Genomic DNA, 22,105 nt, shown 5'->3' on the forward strand with positions numbered 1-22,105 from the left:
ACAGTGAAAATACCCAACAGGAAGAGAGCCAATTTCAGTGTTTCGAGAAGGGTTCTAGCACAGGTGGACTGGAAATAGAGATTGGCCAGGGAAACAGTAAATGAGCAATGGCAGGCCTTCAAGGCAGAGATAGTTTGGGTACAAACCAAATTCCCATAAGGATCAAAGATGGGGCATCCAAAGTTAGAGCTCCCTGGATGACAAAGGAAACCAAGGTTAAAATAAAACAGAAAATGGAAATTTATAACAAATGTCAGGTACAGAATACAGTAGAAAACCAGGCAGAATACGGAACGTGCAGGGGGAAATTTGAAAAAAAGGGTACAAGGACAGAGTGTATGCGAAAAGATTAGTGGGTAACATAAAAGGGATCCCAAAAATCTTTTATAAGCATATAAAAATTAAAAGGATGGTTAATGGAATGATCCAGCTGATTAGGGAGAAAAAAGGAAATCTTGTGGAGGCAGCGGGCACAACTGAGGTACTGAATGAATACTTTGCATTTGTTTTCACAAAAGAGGATGAAATTAATGTTGCAGAAGAGGTGTGGGGCATAGATATTGGATAGGATAAAATAGATAGAAAGGAGGTGCTAAATAGGTTGACATCACTCACAGTTAACAAGTCACCCAGTCCAGATGGGACGCATTCTAGGTTGCTGAGGGAAGATAGGCTGGAGATAGCAGAAGCTCTGACCACAATCTTTCAATCCTCCCTGGGTATGGGAATAGTACCAGAGGACTGGAGGATTGCAAATGTTACACCCCTGTTCAAAAAAGGGGAAAGGGATGAACCTGGTAACTACAGGCCAATCAGTCTAATGTCAGTGGTGGGAAAACTACCAGAGACCGTTGTCAAGGATGAAATTAATTTTCACTTGGAGAAGCATGGGGTAGTCAGCATGGATTTGTTAAAGGCAAATTGTGTCTGGCTAACCTGACTTATTTGATGAAGTAACAGAGAGGGTTGATGAAGGTAGTGCAATAGTGTTGTATAGATGGACTTTCAAAAGTCATTTGATAAAGTACCACATAATAGACATATTCGGAAAATAGAAGCACATGGTATTAAAGAAATGGAGTAACTTGAGTACGTAATTGGCTAAGGGATAGGAGGCAGAAAGTAGCAGTGAACGGATCTTTTTCTGACTGAAGAGAAGTATGCAGTGGAGTCCCCCAGGGGTCAGTGTTAATACCATTGCTTTTCTTGTTCTATATAAATAACTTGGGTATAGGGAGTAAAATTTCAAAGTTTGTGGATGAAACAAAACTTGCCGACATAGTAAATAGTGAGCAGGATAGCAGCAGACTTCAGGACTCCCTCCGCGACACCCTGGTCCACTCCTCAATCACCCCTAACAGTTCTTCCCCTTCGCCTGGCACCTTCCCGTGTAAGTGCAGGAGATGCAACATACGCCCTTTTACCTCCTCCCTTCCCACTGTCCAGGGCCCCAAACACCCCTTCTAGGTGAACCAGTGATTTACTTGTACTTCTTGCAATTTAGTATACTGTATTCGCTGCTCACGATGCGGTCTCCCCTACATTGGGGAGACCAAACGCAGATTGGGCGACCGCTTTTCGGAACACCTCCGTTCAGTCCATTGCGGAACACCTCCGTTCAGTCTGTAAGGGTGATCCTGAGCTTCCGGTCACCTGTCACTTTAATTATCCACTTCACTCCCACTCTGATCTCTCTGTCCTCGGCCTATTACATTGTTCCAATGAAGCTCAACATAAGCTCGAGGAACAGCACCTCATCTTTCGATTAGGCACTTTACAGCCTTCTGGACTCATCATTGAGTCCAACAATTTCAAACTATAACCCCTGCCCCCATTTTTCATGCTGTATGATTTTGCCATTCCCATTTGCAATATTTTATCTTTCCTGCCTCTTTCCACAGTATGGTCCTTCAATTCCTTCCCCCCACCCCCGTCTCTGCACCTGCTTAATATCTGTTACATCTCCAGCTTTTTCCAGTTCTGATGAAGGGTCTCAGACCTGAAACGTTAACTCTGTTTCTCTCTCCACAGATGCTGCTGGCCTGCTGAGTGTTTCCAGCGTTTTCTGTTGTTATTTCAGGAGAACTTAGTTGGGTTGGTGAAATGGGCAGACACATGGCAAATAAAATGTAATGCTGTTAAGTGTGAAGTGATGCACTCTGGGAGAAACAACATGGAAAGGCAGTATAATCTAAATGGCACAAAAGCAAAATACTGCAGATGCTGGAAATCTGAAATAAAAACAGAAAATGCTGGAAATACTCAGCAGGTCAGGCAGCATCTGTGGAGAGAGAAACAGAGTTAACATTTCAGGTCAATGACCCTTCGTCAGAATATAATCTAATTGATATTATTTTGAGGCTGGGTTGGGGGTGCAATAACGGAGGGACTTTAGGGTGCATATTCACAAATCCTTGAAGGTGGCATGGCAAATCGATAAGGCAGTTAAGAAAGCGTATGGGATACTTGGCTTTGTAAATAGGGGCATTGAATACAAAAACAAGGAAGTCACGCTAAACCTTTACAAATCACTGGTTAAGCCTCAGCTGGAGTATTGTGTACAGTTCTGGTGCCACACTTTAGGAAGGATGTCAAGGTTTTGGAGAGGGTACAGAGGAGGTTTACCAGGATGATATCAGGGATGAGGGAGTTCAGTTATGTAGAGAGATTGGAGAAGCTGGGATTGTTCTCCTTAGAGCAGAGAAGGTTAAGAGACCTAATAGAGGTATTCAAAATTATGAGGGTTTTTGAAAGAGCAAGTAGGGAGAAACTATTTCCTCTGGCAAGTGGGTTGGTAACCAGAGGTCACAGATTTTAGATAATTGGCAAAAGAACTAGAGGGGAAATGAGGAGAAATTTCACAGTGGGTTGTGGGAGTGGAAGGGGAGAGACATTAATTGGATAACTACCAAAGAGGCAGGATGGGTTGAATGGCCTCCTTCTGTGTTATAGTTATTTTGTATTTGACTGTAATTTTATACTAGTAATTCTCATAAGATTGTGTTCCTTCTGTGTTATAGTGTTCTATGATTCTATGAGAGTTGTTATGATCTGGAACCCACTACCTGAAAGGGTGGTGGAATCAGATTCCATAGGAGCTTTCAAAAGGCAATTGGACATGTACGTGAAGAGGACTAATTTGCAGGGTTATGGGATGTGGGACTAATTGGATAGGGCTTTCATAGAGCCGGCACGGGCATGACAGGTTGCATAGCCTCTTTCTGCTAATTTACCAGATACTTACAGCACTGAAGATTTTCAGACACCACGTGTGGAGGCGGGAATAGAACGCTAAGGGACTCGCCGATTGACAGTCAGCTGGCCAATCACAGCGCGGCTCTGATCTGTTTGCGGCTCCACCTGGCAACGTGGCATGTGATCCAGCTGGCCCGCGGCCGCTCGCTGATTGGCGGATATGCGCGGGCGCGGTGGGAGCGCGCCCTGGGGGAGGGGCTACGGAAACAGCAAGATGGCGACTGTGGAGCCGGCAGCAGTGGTGGAGCCGGTGAGAGGGTGCAGGCCGAGCTCGGCTGGGGAGAGGGAGTCTGTCCTGGCCTCGTCTGGGCCTGCCTGTTTGCTTCACGGTCCAACCCCGGCCCCTCGCTGGCCAGGCGAGAGTTGCAGCTGCCCACGGAGGCCGGGCCCAGTTGTCGCCGGTACCTAAGGCGAACCCTGAAGCTCTGTACTAGGGAGCTGGTTCTCACTGCTTGCCCTCGGGTCAGTGGGAGAGGCGGCTACGCGGGTAACCCGCAGTAACCGGGCCCGGAGCGTCTCAAACTCCAGGGGCGGGCTCATGGCACGACCGCCGGCCCCGGGGTGGGATGTACTACTACAGTCCGGGGTTGATGGAGGGGAAGGGTGGCGTGCAGGGGCTCTTCGGGTGGGGGCAGGGCTGAGATGGTGTGGTGGGGCTATGAAGTGGTGTGGTGGATGAGCTGGGGCGTTGGGGGGAATGAGGTGGCGGGTGCTGCGCTGGGATTGAGGATGACGAAAGGGATACGGTAGCATTGTGGTTTTGTTACTGGCCGAGTAATCCAGAGGCCTGGACTAATGATCCGGAGAAATGAGTTCAAATCCCACCACGACAACTGGGGAATTTAAATTCAATTAATTAAATTAATCTGGAATAAAAAGCTAGTATCAGTGATAACTACCATGAAACTATCATTGTTGTAAAAATCCATCTGGTTCACTAATGTTCTTTAGGGAAGGAAATCTTATCTGGTCTGGCCTATATGTGACTCCAGACAACCCACAGCCATGTGGTTGGCTCTTAACTGCCCTCTGTCCTAGCAAGCCACTCATCTGTAACAAACCGCTGCAAAGAAATATGGACTGCAGTGGTTCAAGAAGGTGGCTCACCACCACCTTCCCAAGGGCAGCGATGCCCACATCTTGTGAACGAATGGAAAAAATACAAAAGAAAAATTGTGATAATGTAGGGACACTTATTATTTATATTTATTAGAAAAGGGAATAGTGCCAGAGGACTAGTGAACATAGAAGATAGGAGCAGGAGTAGGCCATTCGGCCCTCGAGCCTGCTCTGCCATTCAATGAGATCATGGCTGATCATCCAAACTCAGTACCATGTCCCTGCCTTCTCCCCATATCCCTTGATCCCTTTAGCCTTAAGAAATATATCTAACTCCTTGAATATATTTAATGAATTGGCCTCAACTGCCTTCTGTGGTAGAGAACAGCTAATGTTGGTCCTATATAAAAAGGATGATAGAAGTTGTCCAGGGCACTGTAGACCAGTTAGCTTAATGTGGTGGGAGGAACGATAATGAACTCTTTATTCAAAGATGCAATAGAAAAAATCTAGAAACTGAAAGAATATTCAGCACGGATTTCAGAAGGGAAGACCAAACTTATTGAATTCTTTGAAGAAGTAACAGTAGATAAGGGTAAAACAGTAGATGATAAACTTGCATTTATATCGACATCAGGGCATCCCAAAGCGCTTTACAGCCAATGAAGTATTTTTTGAAATAACAAGAGAAAATGCTGGAAAAACTTAGCAGGCCAGGCAGCATCCGTGGAGAGAGAAACAGTGTTAACGTTTCAGGTCTGGGACCCTTCATCAGAACTGGACAAAGCTGGAGATGTAACAGATATTAAGCAGGTGCAAAGACAGGAGGGCATTTAAGGAACATACTGTGCTTTTGAAAGAGGCAAGAAAGATAAAATGTTGCAAATGGGAATGGCAAAATCATACAGCATGAAAAATGGGGGCAGGGGTTATAGTTTGAAATAGTTGAACTCAATGTTGAGGCCAGAAGGCTCAAAAGTGCCTAATCGAAAGATGAGGTGCTGTTCCTCGAGCTTATGTTGAGCTTCATTGGAACAATGTAATAGGCCGAGGACAGAGAGATCAGAGTGGGAGTGAAGCGGTGAATTAAAGTGACAGGCGACCGGAAGCTCAGGGTCACCCTTACGGACTGAACGGAGGTGTTCCGCAAAGCGGTCGCCCAATCTGTGTTTCGTCTCCCCAATGTAGAGGAGACTGCATCGTGAGCAGCAAATACAGTATATTAAATTGCAAGAAGTACAAGTAAATCGCTGTTTCACCTGGAAGGGGTGGTTGGGGCACTGGACAGTGGGAAGGGAGGAGGTAAAAGGGCAGGTGTTGCATCTCCTGTGCTTGCACGGGGAGGTGCCAGGAGAAGGGCTGTTAGGGGTGATTGAGGAGTGGACCAGGGTGTCGCGGAGGGAGTGGTCCCTTCGGAATGCTGAAAGGGGAGGTGAGGGGAAGATGCGTTTGGTGGTGGGATCATGTTGGAGGTGGCGGAAATGGCGGAGGATGATCCGTTGAATGTGGAGGCTGGTGGGGTGAAAGGTGAGGACAAGGGGAACCCTATCATGGTTCTGGGAGGGAGGGGAAGGGGTGAGAGCAGAAGTGCGGGAAATGGAACGGACACGGGCCATGTCAACCACAGTAGAGGGGAATCCTCGGTTGAGGAAAAAGGAAGGCATGTTGGAAGCACTGGTATGGAAGGTGGCATCGTCAGAACAGACGCGGCGGAGACGGAGAAACTGGGAGAATGGAATAGAGTCCTTACAGGAAACGGGGTGGGAGGAAGTGCAGTCCAGGTAGCTGTGGGAGTTGGTGGGCTTGTAGTGGATGTTTGTCGAAAGCCGATCACCAGAAATGGAGATGTACTTTTTGAAGTGTAGCCACTGTTGTAGTGTAGGAAACGCGGCAGCCAATTTGTGCACAGCAATGTGATAACGACCGGATAATCTGTTTTTGGTGATGTTAATTGAGGGATAAATATTGGCCAGGACACCGGGGATAACTCCTCATCTCTTCTTCGAAATAGTGCCATAGGATCTTTTACGTTCAACTGAGAGAGCAGACGAGGCCTTAGTGCAACATCTCATCTGAAAGGTGGCACTCCCTCAGTGCTGTACTGGAGCGTCTGAAAGATGGCACTCCCTCAGTGCTGTACTGGAGCGTCAGCCTAGATCTTTGTGCTCAAGTCTCTGGAGTGGGACTTGAAGCTTCCTACTCAGACAAGAATGCTATCAATTGAGCCATGGTTGACTGTAATATGTTTGGAGTTTCAAAAGGGCTTCGATAAGATACCGCATAGTAGACTAATGACTAAGGTCATTTTGGAGTCGGGGCAGGTAGCAGAATGTATCGCAAGCTGGGTGTAAAACAGAAACCAGCGATTCGGTTAAGGGTAGTTGATAAGACTGGAAAAAGGTGGGAAGTGGCGTTCCACAGGGATCAGTGCTGGGGTCACTGTTCACCATTTACATAAAATTTGAACTCGAATTAGAAGCACAGTTTCAAAATTTGTGGACGACACTAAATTTGCGGGATGTAGTTAATACTGAGGAAGACTGTGGGGGGGGCGGGCGGCGGCGGGGGGGGGGGGGGATACCACTGGTCGCACCCTGCCAATTTGAATACATACCCATTATCCCATCTCTCTCTCCTACCTTCTAACCAATTCAGGCAGCAGAGTTAGTGATCAAAATGAAGCAGTTCTGTCTTGTTTTGGACTAGTAGCTGTCCTTTTGAATCAGGCACAACATGAGAGTTCAAAAAAAGACACCGGCATTATCCCAACCTATATCATTACATATACAGGAAACAACTTTCATATCCTCAGGACATTCCAAAGCGCTTCACAGCCAATTGATTATTTTTGGAGTGCAATCACTTGTTATGTAGGCAAATGTGGCGGCCAATTTATGCAGTAAAGTTGCACAAACAGCAATGAGGAGTGGCCAGTTAATGTTTTTGGTGGTGTTGGTTGAGGGACCATTGTTGGCTAGGATACTGGGAGGATTCCCTTGCTGCTCTTTGAATACAGTAGTGTCATGAGATCTTTCACATCCACCTCAACGGGCAGATGAGGTTTTGGTTTAACACCTCATCTGAAACGCAACACCCAAAGCTATGACCTTCTGCCACTGAGCCAAGCGGTCATTGTTTCTCAAGCAAGGGTTAAATGCAATCTCACATACCTACAGACTAGGTGATTGCATTTGTTCTGGAGATGATGGCTGTTTTTTTTTGGAGGAGGCAGACCTTTATGGACCGTGGAAGTAGTTTTTCCCAATTTACCCCATCAAAGCCCCAGATAATTTTGAAGACCTTGATCAGCTCTTGTTAACCTTATTTGTTCCAATGAGAAAGGCTCTAATTTTTCTAGTCTCAGCGACACTTCTCATCTTTGGGGTCATCGTGTCTTAATAAGTCTCTCTTGCATCCACTCCATGGTCGTCAACTCCCAACTGTCCAGCCTTTGGCCCTCCATTCGCCACACTACTTCTGCAGCTGTCGATCTACAAAATCGCACCCTTTGATGCCCTTGTCCCCAGTCAAACCCTCACACTCTCCCACCCTGGTCATTCCCCCTGGTACAGCCCTAGCTTTGTTTCCTTAATCCAAGGGACACAGATTTAAATATTTTTGTTGCCAGATCTGGTTGGCCCACATCAAGCACTATCAGGCCCTGTTCTCCTCTGCCAAAACTGCTCACCATTCCAGGATCATCCTGAAATACAAAGATAACTCCTGGCTTCTTTTCTCCACTACCAACCATCTCTTTAAATCCCTAGCATGGATTGAGGATTGGTTAACTGACAGAAAACAGAGAGTAGGAAAAAACAGGTCATTTTCGGGTTGGCAGGCTGTAACTAATGAGGTACCGCAAGGATCAGTGCTTGGCCCTCAGCTAGTCGCAATCTATATCAATGATTTGGATGAGGGGACCAAATGTAATATATCTAAGTTTGCTGATGATACAAAGCTGGGTGGGAATGTAAGTTGTGAGGAGCGTGCAAAGAAGCTTCAAGGGGATACAGACAAGCTAAGTGAGTGGGCAAGAACATGGCAAATGGAATATAATGTGGAGAAATGTGAAGTTATCCACTTTGGTTGGAAAAATAGAAAAGCAGAATATTTTTTAAATGGTGAGAGATTGGGAAATGTTGGTGTTCAGAGGGACCTGGGTGTCCTTGTACACAAATCACTGGAAGTTAACCTGCAGGTACCGCAATGTAGTTAGGAAAGCAAATACAGGAAACTCTTTTATCCGGCACCGAGGGGACCGGCATGGTGCCGGTTGATCAAAAAGTCCGGATTACAAAGAGGTATACTAAGGTACAAGAGCCCTGTACACGGCCACAGATCCAGGCGTCCCTGTTGTATGGCAACAGGTGCAGGAACCCCGGTTACACAGGTGCAGGAACCCCGGTTACACAGCCACAGATCCAGGCGTCCCTGTTGCATGGCAACAGGTGCAGGAACCCCAGTTACATGGCCACAGATCCAGCCATCCCTGTTGCATGGCAACAGGTGCAGGAACCCCAGTTACACGGCCACAGATCCAGGCGTCCCTGTTGCATGGCAACAGGTGCAGGAACCCCAGTTACATGGCCACAGATCCAGGAACACCGATTACACGGCCACTAATATAAAGTAAAACTTACCTGAACTTACTCCTGAATTTTGCCGGTTGAGAGATTTCCGGTTATTTAGGTGCCAGTTAAAAGAGAGTTTCCTGCAGTATGTTGGTCTTTATTACAAGAGGATTTGAGTGTAAGAGTAAAGACGTCTTACTGCAGTTATACAGGGCCTTGGTGAGACCACACCTGGAGCACTGTGTACAGTTTTGGTCTCCTTACCTAAGGAAGGATATACTTGCCATAGAGGGAGTGCAACGAAGGTTCACCAGACTGGTTCCTGGGATGGGGGATTGTCCTATGAGGAGAGATTGAGTAGACTAGGCCTATATTCTCTAGAGTTTAGAAGAATGAGAGGTGATCTCATTGAAACATACAAAATTCTCACAGGGCTTGACCGGGTAGATGCAGGGAGGATGTTTCCCCTGGCTGGGGAGTCTAGAACCAGGGGTCACAGTCTCAGAATAAGGGGTCAGCCATTTAGGACTGAGATGAGAGATTTCCTCACTCAGGGTGGTGAATCTTTGGAATTCTCTACACCAAGGGCTATGGAGGCTCAGTCGTTGAGTATATTGAAGACAGATCAATAGATTTTTGGATATCAAGGGATATGGGGATAGTGCAGGAAAGTGGAGTTGAGGTAGAAGATCAGCCATGATCTTATTGAATGGTGGAGCAGCCTCGAGGGGCCAAATGGCTTGCTCCTGCTCCTATTTCTTGCGTTCTTTCCCCCCTGTCCTCCCCACTCTCGCTTTCAACAAGTTTGAGGAGCTCATGGACTTCTTTATCACTAAGATTGAGACCATCTGTTCAATTGCCTCTGCCGCTTCATCCCTTCCCCATGCCCATTAAGCCAAACATCCACTAATGTTCCCGACTGCCCCAGCCCTGAACTCGCACCTTTCCCTAGTTTCTCTCCTATCTCACCTCATGCCCTCTCTGCGCTCACCTTGTCCACGAGACCCACCTCCTGCTCTCTCGACCCTTTCCCACCAAACTGCTGACCACCCAACTTCCCACAGCACTGAAACGGCCCTAATCAAAGTTGCAAATGACATCCTGTGTGGCTGACCATGGTAAACTATCCCTCCTCATCTTCCTCAACCTGTCTGGAGCCTTTGACACGGTTGCCCACAGCATCCAATGCCTTTCCTCTATTGTCCAGCTGAGTGGGACTGCTCTCACCTGGTGCCACTCTTATCCAGTTGTAGCCAGAGAATCTTCTGCAATGGCTTCCTGATATATCCGTGGCCCCCCTCCTATTTCTCATCTACATGCTACCCCTCGGAAACACAATCCAAAGGCATGTCTTCAGGTTCCACATGTACGCTGACAACACCCAGCTCTACCTCACCACCACCTCTCTTGACCCTTCCACTACTTCTCTGTTGTCAGACTGCTCGTCCAACATCCAATGTTGGATGAGCCGAAATTTCCTCCAATTAATCACTGGGAAGTTTGAAGCCATTGTTTTCTGTCCCCACCACAAACTCCGTTCCTTAGCCACTGATTCCATCCCCTCCCGGGCTACTGTCTCAGAATGAACCAGCATGTTCGCCACCTTCGTGTCCTATCTGACCCCGAGCTGAGCTTCTGACCCCATATCCTCATCCACCTCTAACATCGCTCGAATTCACCTCAGCCTATCTGCTGCTGAAACCCTCATCCATGCTTTTGTTAACTCCAGACTCGACTATTCCAACACTCTCTCCTGGCCAGCCTCCCATCTTCCACCCTCCGTAAACGCTGCTTCCGGTATCCTAACTCGCACCAAGTCCCATTCACCCATCACCCCTGTGCTCACTGACCTACATTGGCTCCCGGTCTGGCAACGCCTCAGTTTTAAAATTCTCATTCTCGTGTTTAAATCCCTCAATGACCTCGTCCCTCCCTATCTCTGTAACCATCTCCAGCCCTACAACCTTCTGAGATACCTATGCTTCTCCTATTCTGGCATCTTGTACATCATCCACTTCCTTTGTCCCACTGTTCGCAGCCGTGCCTTCAGCTGAATAGGCCCTTAAGAAAATAAGAAATAGGAGTTGGGGTAGGGCATTTGGCCCCTCGAGCCTGCTCCGCCATTCAATAAGATCATGGCTAATCTGATTTTGGCCTCAACTCCACTTTCCTGCCCGCTCCCCATAACCCATGACTCCCATATAGTTCAAAAATCAGTCTATCTCCACCTTAAATATATTCAGTGACCCAGCCTCCACAGCTCTCTCGGGTAGAGAATTCAAAAGATTCACGTCCCTCAGAGAAGAAATTTCTCCTCATCGTCGTTTTAAATGGTCGACCCCTTATTCTGAAACTATGCCCCCTAGTTTTAGATTCCCCCCACGAGGGGAAGCATCCTCTCGGCATCTACCCTGTCAAGCCCCCTCAGAATCTTATGTTTCAATAAGATCGCCTCTCATTCTTCTAAACTCCAACGAGTATAGGCCCAACCTGCTCAACCTTTCTTGATAAGACAACCCCTTCATCTCCAGAATCAACCTAATCAAAGCTCCCTCCCTAAACCACTCTGCCTCTCTACCTCTCTCTTCTCCTTTAAGATGCTCCTTACATAGAAACATAGAAGATAGGACCAGGAGTAGGCCATTTGGCCCCTCGAGCCATTCAATGAGATCCTGGCTGATCATCCAAATTCAGTACCCGGTTCCTGCCTTCTCTCCATATCCCTTGATCCCTTTAGCCTTAAGAAATATATCCAACTCCTTCTTGAATATATTTAATGAATTGGCCTCTACTGCCTTCTTTGGCAGAGAATTCCACAGGTTCACCACTCTCTGGGTGAAGAAATTCCTCCTCATCTCTGTCCTAAATGGCTTACCCCTTATCCTTAGACTGTGACCCCTGGTTCTGGACTCCCCGACCATCGGGAACATCCTTCCTGCATCTAGTCTGCCTAGTCCTGTTAGAATTTTATAAGTTTCGATGAGATCCCCTCTCATTCTTCTAAACTCCAGTGAGTACAAGCCCAATCGACCCAATCTCTCATACGTCATTCCTGCCATCCCAGGTATCCGCCTGGTGAATCTTCGCTGCACTCCTTCCATGGCAAGAACATCCTTCCTCAGATAAGGTGACCAAAACTGCACACAATACTCAAGATGTGGCCTCACCAAGGTCCTGTACAACTGCAGCAAGACACCCTTGTTCCTGTACTCAAAACCTCTCGCTACGAAGGCCAACATACCATTTGCCTTCTTAACCGCCTGCTGCACCTGCATGCTTACTTTCAGCGACTGGTGCACAAGGACGCCCAGGTCTCGTTGCACTTCCCCTTCTCCCAATCTATTGCCATTTAGATAATCTGCCTTCCTGTTTTTGCCACCAAAGTGGATAACCTCGCATTTATCCACGTTATATTGCATCTGCCATGCTTCTGCCCAATCACCCAACCTGTCCAAATCATACTGGAGTTTCTCGGCATCCTCCTCACAGCACACACGCCCACCCAGCTTTGTGCCATCTGCAAACTTGGAGATATTGCATCTAGTTCCCTCGTCCAGATCATTAATATATATTGTGAATAGCTGGGGTCCAAGGACCGATCCCTGCGGTACCCCACTAGTCACTGCCTGCCACTCGGAAAAAGACCCGTTTATTCCAACTCTTTGCTTTCTGTCTGCCAACCAGTTCTCTATCTAAGTCAATACCTTGCCCCCAATCCCTTGTGCTTTAATTTTACACGCTAATCTCTTATGCGGGACCTTATCGAAAGCCTTTTGAAAATCCAAATACACCACATCCACTGGTTCTCCCTTATCTATTTTACCAGTTACATCCTCAAAAAATTCCAGTAGATTAGTCCAGCACGATTTACCTTTTGTAAAGCCATGTTGACTTTGTCCGATCCGGTCACTTTTTTCCAAGTGCTCTGCTATTACATCCTTTATGATGGACTCTAGCATTTTCCCCACTACCGATGTCAGGCTTACCGGTCTGTAATTCCCCGTTTTCTCTCTACCACCCTTTTTGAACAGTGGGGTAACATTAGCTACCCGCCAATCCATGGGTACTGTTCCAGAGTCTATCGAATTTTGGAAGATGACCAGCAATGCATCTACTATTTCTAGGGCCACTTCCTTAAGTACCCTAGGATGTAGATTATCAGGCCCTGGGGATTTATCGGCCCTCAATCCCATCAATTTCCCTAACACCATTTCCCTACAAATACTGATTTCTATCAGTTCCTCCCTTTCATTAAAACCTAGCTCTTTGACCAAACTTTGAGTCACCTTTGGCTTGGTGTTAAATTTTGTCTGATAACGCTCCTGTGAAGCTCCTTGCGATGTTTGACTCTGTTAAAGGCACTATATAAATGCAAGTTGTGGTTGATGTCGTGCCTAAACTGGTCACGATATTTTAAAAACCTTAATATACCCTCCAATGATTGGCTAGGCATCATGATAGTGCAGAAACAGTGACACAAGTGCACTGCACAAGTCAGCTGATTGAACAACGGTATACTGTGGTGGTCAGACAGAGGGGGGCTGTTAGCTGGCTCCTGTCACCTACAGTATGTTTACACAGTTAGTGTGTACTTCAGGGTTTTATAAAAGTCTCAGATTTTTGTCTTTATGCCAAGAAAGATGACTTTCAAAAAGCTTGTAAAGCTGAGGTTTGTAATTCTTGCAGTATGCTCTGTTCTTCATTGTATTTATTTTACAGCAAGAAGTAACAGAAGTGCCGGAAGCTGATTCAGCAGCAGCAGAGGTGTGTTCCGACACTGTAACCCAGGATCAATACCTAAAACATCCTCTACAGAACAGGTTGGTCTGAGTGTACATCAGGGCAAAACCAACGCACCAGGGATTGACATACTTTCATGGCCATTTTGGGAAGTGGCAAAAGGGCTGAAAAGCTGAAAGGAATTTTGGGTTTTGTATGTAGAGGTGTAGAGTATAAAAGGAAAGAGGTCATGTTGAACTTGTACCAGACTGGAGTTAGGGGGCAGTCACAGCATTATGTATAGTTTTGGCACCCTATTATGGGAATCATAGAAACTTACAGCCCAGAAGGAGGCCATTCAGCCCATCGTGCCTGTGCTGGCTCTTTGGAAGAGCAGTCGTGCTTAGTCCTACATCCCTGCTTTTTGTCCATAACCCTGTAAATTCCTCATTCTCAAGTACCCGTCCAACTCCCTTTTAAAATTATTTATGGAATCAGCCTCCACCACCTTTTCAGGTAGAGCGTTCCACATCCCGACAAATTGGTGAAAACATTTCTCCTCATCCCCCCCCCCCCCCGACCTTTTTTCCAATGATTTTAAATCTATGGCCTCTGGTGATTGACCCACTTGCCAGAGGGAACAGCCTTTATCTATTCTATTAAAACCCCTCATCATCTTGAAAAGCTCAATTAGGTCACCTCTTAACCGTCTCTGTTCCAAGGAGAACAGTCCTAACTTTTCCAACTTCTCCTCATAACTGAAGTCTCTCACCCCTGGTAACATCCTGGTAAACCTCCTCTGTACCCTTTCTAAGGCCTTTACATCTTTCCTGAAGTGTGGTGCCCAGAATTGTTCACAATACTCTAGCTGAGGCCTAACCAGTGATTTATGAATATCTAACATCATCTCTGCTTTTATATTCTATGCCTCTATTTATAAACCCAAGTAACCCATATGCTTTTTAACCATCTCCAACTTGCCCTGCCATCTTTAAGGATTTGTGTATATGGACACCTAGGTCTCTCTGCTCATGTACACGTTTTCAAAATCGTGCCATTTATAGTATACCGTCTTTCCATATTATTCCTCCCAAAGTGCAGCACATCACACTTCTCCGCATTGAACTCCATCTGCCATGCTTCTGCCCATTTCACCATCCTGTCTGTCATCCTGAAGTCTACAACTATCCTCATCACTATCTACTAGGTTGCCAAGTTTTGTATCATCTGCAAACTCTATAATGCTGCTCCCTACACCTGAGTAGGTCATTTATAAAAATTGCAAAGAGTAATGGACCCAAAAATGACCCTTGAGAAACACCACTGCAAACCACCTCCCAGACTGAAAAACATCCATCCACCACCACCACCTTCTGCTTCCCATCACTGAGCCTATTCCATATCCATACTGCGACTTTCCCCTTAATTCCCTGGGCTTCCATCTTCTGAATAAGCCTCCTGTGTGACACTTTGTCAAATGCCTTCTGAAAGCCCATATATACAATCTACTGCACTACCTTGATCACCCTTCTCTGTTACCTTATCAAACAATTCAATCAAGTTACAGACATGATTTGTCTTTCACAAATTCATGCTGGCTCTCCTTGATTTAACTCATGTCTTTCAAAATGAAAGTTTATTTTGTCCCTGATAATGGTTTCCAATAACCTCTCCACCGCTGATGTTAGGCTGACTGGCCTGTAGTTTCCTGGTTTATCCCCCCTCTTTCTTGAATAGTGGTATAACATTAGCAACCCTCCAGTCCTCTGGCACCACTCCTGTATCCAATGAGGATTGAAAGATTGTGACCAATGCCTCTGCTATTTCTACCTTTGCTTCTTTCAACAACCTAGGATGCATTCCATCTGGACCAGGTGACTCACCAACTTTCCGTAATGTTCATCTTTTTACTACGTCTTCTCTTATCTATTATTATCCTGTCAATAACTTCTCTCTCCTCTTAGTATAACCTTCACATCATCCGCTTCCTTTGTGAAGACAGATGCAAAGTACTCATTTAATACTTTTGCCATGTCCTCTGCCTCTACTTGAAAAGTTCCCTTTGAGTCCTTAATAAGCCCAACTTTTTCCCTAGCTAACCTCTTACACTTTATATGTTTATAAAAAGTTTTGGGGTTCAATTTAATGTTGCCTGCTAATCTTTTCTCTTTGCCTCTCGTATTAACTTTTTCAATTCCCTCCTGCACGTTCCGTAATTTCCTGTTTATTAACTGAATCTTGCTCCTGACATTTGTCATAAGCCTCCTTTTTCTGTTTTATTTTAACTTTTATTTCCTTTGTCATCCTGAGCGCATTAGCTTTGGATGCTCTAACTTTTCCCTTCAAAAGGAATATGCCTAGTTTGTAGCTGAACTATCTCTTCCCTGAATGCCCTCCATTGCTCAGTTACTGCTTTAACCTGCAATTGCCTTTTTCAATCTACCTGTTCTAGGTCCCTTCTTAAATCTCCAAAATTAGTTTTTCTCCAGTTGAGCATATTTAGCTTTGATATTTTCTGGTCTCTTTCCTTAATTACTTTAAACCAAATTATGTTGTGGTCACTGTTAGCTAGATGACTCCTACTGTAACACACTCCACTTTCCCTACTTCATTTCTCAGAACCAGATCCAACACTGCTTCCTTCCTTGTTGGACTAGAGACATATTGATTGAGAAAGTTCTCCTGTACACATCAGAACTTCCTCTCCTTCCCTATGCTCAGCACTATGTTTTTCTCAGTCTGTACTAGGGTAATTAAAGTCTCTGAATATTACTATATTTTTGTTACACGCCTTTGAAATTTGCAAACAGATTTGCTCATCTATCTCCTCTTCACTGTTTGGAGCTCTAATTTAAAAAAAAAACTCGCAATGTAACAGCTCCCCCTCTTGAACTCGAGCCAAATAGATTCAGTAATACTATCGAGTAAATCCTTTCTATTTAGAACTGTAACATCATCCTTAATCAATACTGCCACACCCCCTCCTTTTTCCTTCTCTATCATTCCTGAATACTTGATAACCAGGAATATTAAGAACCCATTCCTGGCCTTGTTTGAGCTATGTCTCTGTTAACGCAACTCGTCATAATCTCATGTGGCAACTTGTACCTGCAGCCCACCAGCCTTATTAGTTACACTACGGACATTGATGTACATACAATTTAATACCTCCTTCGTCACTCTTGCTATTTTCCTCAATCTGGTCCCTGCAATTTTTGGGATATTTTTAATTTTACTGCTGTTTATATCTGTCCTCTGATCTCATTGCTGCGATTTTCTGGTTCCGCTCCCCAACAGTACTAGTTAACTTCTCAGCGAGAACATTGGTCCTGGCTTTGTTTGGGTGCAACCCGTCCATCTTGTACAGATGCCCCTTCCCCCACAACCAGTCCCAATTCCTCAAGAGTCTGAAACCCTCCCTCCTGCACCACGTTTCCAGTCGCACATTTACCTGCACTATCTTCCTGTTTCTATACTCACTAGCATGTGGCACTGGGAGTAATCCTGAGACTGCTCCCTTTTTGAGGGCCTGTTTTTTAATCTTTTTCCTAGCTCCTGAAACTCTGCCGAAAGAACCTCAGTACTTTTTCTACCTATGTCATTGATTCCAACATGGACCACGACTTCTGGCTGTTCCCCTTCCCCTCGCAAAATGTCCTGTACGTGCTCAGTGATATCCTTTACCCTGGCACCAGGGAGGCAACATACCATGTCTTTATGGTTGCAGGAATGTCTGCCTATGCCCCTAACTATGGAATCCCTATGACTACTGCATTTCTACTCTTTTTTTTCTCTCTGCAGTCAAATCTCCTGTGGTGCCGAGGGTTTAAGTCTTACTGCATTCTCCGGTATTCAATACTGAAAACAGTGTAGTGAGTGCCACTAGCTTGGGGGATTGCTTCACTACCTGTGTCTTCCCCCTACCCTGCCTGGTGGTCACCCACTCCCTCACCTCCTGCACCTACTGTGGCAATGGGGTGACCACCTCCTAGAACATACAATCCAGGAAACTCTTAGACTGCTGGATACACAGCAGTAACTCCAGCAGCTCCTCAAGATCTGAAACTCTGAGCTTGAGCTCAAGCAACGGGTTGCACTTCTTGCACACATGGTTATCCAGGATTAATGAAGTGTCCTGGAGTTCCCACATAGAACAGGAGGCGCATGCAACAGGACCCTGCTGGCCTGCCATGGTAGTCAATCCACTGACCTCTAAATCACACAGACCCTGACCACTAAAACACTTGACACTGAACTCTTAGACATCAGAGTCTTAGATTTTTAAGAAATTGACTGACTTCCTAAAAGACTGAGATACCAAAATATTAAAAATTATCTAAAAACACTAGAATTGATATCAATCTAAAACGCAATGCAAACTACCATCAAGTGAATTATCAACAACAGTAGAATGAAACAAGCTAACCTGTTGCCCCCAGTTTACTCCCTCTGCGGCAGTGATGTCACTTTGGAATTTCTTTCTCACTTTTTTGCGTTCAGCTCGCACTCTGACTTACCCTAAGGCTTGCTCTCTCCAGTCACACTGACTCTGCTGCCGGTTCTCCTGCTTTTTATCTGTTGTCCTCTCGCACCGATTCCCCTCAGGCTTGCTCTTTCCACTCTCACTGACTCTCGCACTGTTTCCCCTCAGGTTTGCTCTCACTGACTCTGCCGCCAGTTCTCCCGCTTCTGTCTGTTGTCCTCTCGCACTGATTCCTCTTAGGCTTGCTCTCTCCGCTCTCTCTGACTCTCACACTTAGATCTGTCAATTCAATGGAGACTTGGAATTGAACCTGGGACGCACTGCAAAGCACCATGCGATGCCTTTATCCTCTCTGTTACCGGGGAGCCAGTCATCGACACTGACAGCTTGATGATCCGATTGTGCAGGGTCAAACTTCTTGCATTATCACAATGTTCATGAATGTTGTGCAGTGTGCTGATTATCACAGCTGGAGTTGGCAAGAGGGAAGTGTCTGTCGTTTTGCTTCAGCTGCCCACCCTGTGCATTGGCACACACTGTCTGCAGTGTGTGCTATCTGCAGGGTACACTGCAGCAACTTGCCAAGGCTTCTTCAACAGCACCTCCCAAACCCACAACCTCACCACCTGGAGGGACAAGGACAGTAGGTACATGGGAACCCTCTCCAACTTGGACATTTATTGCCGTTCCTTCATTGTCATCAAGTCAAAATTTTGGTTCACCCTATCTAACTGCACTGAGTACCATCATCACACAGTAGTTTGGCGGCGGGGTGGGGTGGTGTGTAAATTTCAGTCATTTTGTGCCTCCACCAGCGGAAACACTCTTAATCTGATTCTTCTCATCTTCTTCCCTGTTGCACATTTAACTGATTTCCCCCATCATCTCTCCCCCCCTCAATGACATTTGCACATGTTACTCTCTGACACCTTTATTTATGAAACCCTTTTGACTGGATCCAGGATTTCAGCGAAGTATACATAATCTTGCTGAATATACACACAGTATACCGCACACAGACCTATATATATTAAAGTCGCAGTGCTGTGCAGCTCTCCAAACATCTGTATTCAGTTTCATTATACAATAGCTGTCTGGAACAATTGAATGCTCAGTAATAATGAGCGAACCATGTAGAACTGATCTTCATGTCTCGTGCAAGATCTCCGATGCCTATGTATTCCTGGGAAACTGTCCAGATTGGCATCCAGTTTTGGCAAAACACACATGTTGTGGCTCACCATAGTGTCTAAATGATGGTCACTGCCCTTTAAACATGATTCATTATGCATTTGAGCTAAAGATGCAGTATTAATGTGGGTATTGCAAAAAGTTAAATCAGTGGTCAAAATGAGGGCTGTTAAAGTTGAAACTAGTAAGTATTCATTTTGGGTGCTTAGTATTGGCAATAAGCATTCACAGATCAAGTATACCACAACCAGCTGCAGAGTAAAGCTCACTCATCCCTACCCCCGCCTCACATGAGCACCCCTTGTTGCACCATTGTGTTTTTCTCCGTTTCCCACACAAGCCTCCCTGAGATTCCACTTTAGTGACAAACGGCAGATCGTCCTGTATTGTGGTATTGTGCCCTAACCCAATTCACATGGAGGAGAGGTGAAAATAAAACAACGGCAAATGCAAGTGTACCGCAGGGCTGCCAATCTTTTTGTTACGGGAAGGCCATAGAATCATGGAAATTTACAGCACAGAAGATGGCCATTCGGCCCATCTTGTCCGTGCCCGGCCGACAGAGCTATCCACCCTAATCCCACTTTCCAGCTCTTGGTCCGTGACCTTGTAGGTTACGGCACTCCAAGTGCATATCCAAGTACTTTTTAAATGTGGTGAGGGTTTCCGACTCTACCACCTTTTTGAAGCAGTGAGTTCCAGACCCCCACCACCCTCTGGGTGAAAAGAGTTCTCCTCAACTCCCCTCTAAACCTCCGACCAATTACTTTAAATCTATGCCCCCTGGTTATTGACCTCTCTGAAATCCACTCTATCTAGGCCCCTCATACTTTTATACACCTCAATTAGGTCCACAGTATAAAGTAAAATGCATGTTCAGAATCTGAAGAGAAAAGGTTCCAATGGGGGAGATAGTGTGCTGATCCCCTGCACTACCAGCCATGTTAAGCCGGTGCTGCAGCCTGTATGGTTCTGGCCCTGTTAATCTGGTATGGTTCTGGCCCTGTTAATCCGGTGCTGTAGCCTGTACAGTTCTGGCCCTGTTAACCTGGTGCTGTAGCCTGTACGGTTCTGGCCCTGTTAATCCAGTACGGTTCTGGCCCTGTAGCCTGTATGGTTCTGGCCCTGTTAATCCGGTGCTGTAGCCTGTACGGTTCTGGCCCTGTTAATCTGGTGCTGTAGCCTGTACGGTTCTGGCCCTGTTAATCCAGTACGGTTCTGGCCCTGTTAATTCAGTACTATAGCCTGTATGATTCTGGCCCTGTTAATCCGGTGCTGTAGCCTGTATGATTCTGGCCCTGTTAATCTGGTAATATAGCTTGTACGGTTCTGGCCCTGTTAATTCGGTACTATAGCCTGTATGATTCTGGCCCTGTTAATCCGGTGCTGTAGCCTGTACGGTTCTGGCCCTGTTAATCTGGTGCTGTAGCCTGTACGGTTCTGGCCCTGTTAATCCAGTACGGTTCTGGCCCTGTTAATTCGGTACTATAGCCTGTATGATTCTGGCCCTGTTAATCCGGTGCTGTAGCCTGTATGATTCTGGCCCTGTTAATCTGGTAATATAGCGTGTATGGTTCTGGCCCTGTTAATTCGGTACTATAGCCTGTATGATTCTGGCCCTGTTAATCTGGTAATATAGCGTGTATGGTTCTGGCCCTGTTAATTCAGTACTATAGCCTGTATGATTCTGGCCCCTGTTAACTGCTTCTGCTTTGTATTGCAGATGGGCTCTATGGTATTTTAAAAATGACAAAACCAAAGGTTGGACAGAGAACTTGCGACTTATTGCTAAATTTGATACTGTTGAAGACTTTTGGGCGTAAGTATGATTTGCGTTACAAAGTCCAAAATGTGTGGGTGGCTTGTTTTCACATCTGCAGAAAATAAGTTATGGCAGGTGAATACAAAACTGCAGGTTGTTTATTGGGTGAGGACATTAATGGTCACATGTAAAGCTACTGCATGGCTCCCGTTGATTCTACCCCGCCACGAGTCAGAACTTTCGGGGGCAGGGGGGATTGGAAGAACCGGGACAAAATGTCTGCACCATGACGCAAGGCAGCTCGCACAGACAACTATTAACAGCAAGTTTAGTACCATCGAGGCAATGCAAGATCGCATTGGCAGAGTGGTATCTTTATGGGTGGAGGAGAGGGATCTAAAGTGTGAGCTGTTCAGTATACTGGGGCCATCCTATTAACCCACTTATTCGTGTTTTAGTTTGAAAAAAATCAGGGGTTTTAGTTTGAAAAAGTCATGGGTTTATAGGAAGTTCTGCCTGTCTCATATAAATTCTTTTCTCAGTACAACGTTCGTACTAGAACTTGAGATTTTAAGGAAATATTTACTTTGTACACCCTATGCATGGTGTACCTGAATTCTACTTTAAGGAGAGTAAACTTGTATTTTTCTCCCAATTCTGTGGGCCAGGCACACTAGTTTCAGTTGGGAAGGTGGATGACCTGCTCTGGACTTCTGTGAGCTAACTGTTTGGAGATGTGCGAGAGTGGTTCTTGCTGTGGGTAGGAAAATAGTCCGCCTTTCCCCAGTAACATGGGAACACGGGGCCATTGAACCGTCTCACCACGTCACGGTACTGATGTTAGGAACAGGAGTAGGCCATTCAGCCCCTCGAGCCTATTCTGCCATTCAATGATATCATGGCTGATCTGTATCTTAACTCCATCTACCTGCCTTGGTCCGTAACCCTTATTACCCTTGCTTAACAAAAATCCATCAGTCTCGGTTTTGACATTTTCAATTGACCCCCAGCCTCCACAGCTTTTTGGGGAGAGAGTTCCAGATTTACACCACCCTTTGTGTAAAG

General features: G+C 45.8%; 1 protein-coding gene across 2 annotated transcripts in view; it reads left to right on the plus strand.

Annotated features, from left to right (window-relative positions):
* Positions 1 to 3,329: 3,329 nt before the first annotated feature.
* The window catches only part of eif4e1c (eukaryotic translation initiation factor 4E family member 1c), a 37,353-nt gene continuing 18,577 nt past the window's right edge, over positions 3,330 to 22,105 (plus strand). Inside the window, exons 1-3 of one of the 2 annotated variants that reach the window (XM_085995025.1) lie at positions 3,330 to 3,505; positions 13,605 to 13,705; positions 21,002 to 21,097. In XM_085995025.1, the coding sequence (XP_085851151.1) occupies positions 3,416 to 3,505; positions 13,605 to 13,705; positions 21,002 to 21,097 (287 nt within the window). In that variant the 5' untranslated portion in view covers positions 3,330 to 3,415. The remainder of the gene's footprint in view (positions 3,506 to 13,604; positions 13,706 to 21,001; positions 21,098 to 22,105) is intronic. The other variant, XM_085995024.1, reaches the window with a different exon arrangement.

Source organism: Somniosus microcephalus, chromosome 8, assembly GCF_052327205.1.
Source record: "Somniosus microcephalus isolate GS21.2 chromosome 8, FLI_Smic_1.0, whole genome shotgun sequence".
NCBI lineage: Eukaryota > Metazoa > Chordata > Chondrichthyes > Squaliformes > Somniosidae > Somniosus > Somniosus microcephalus.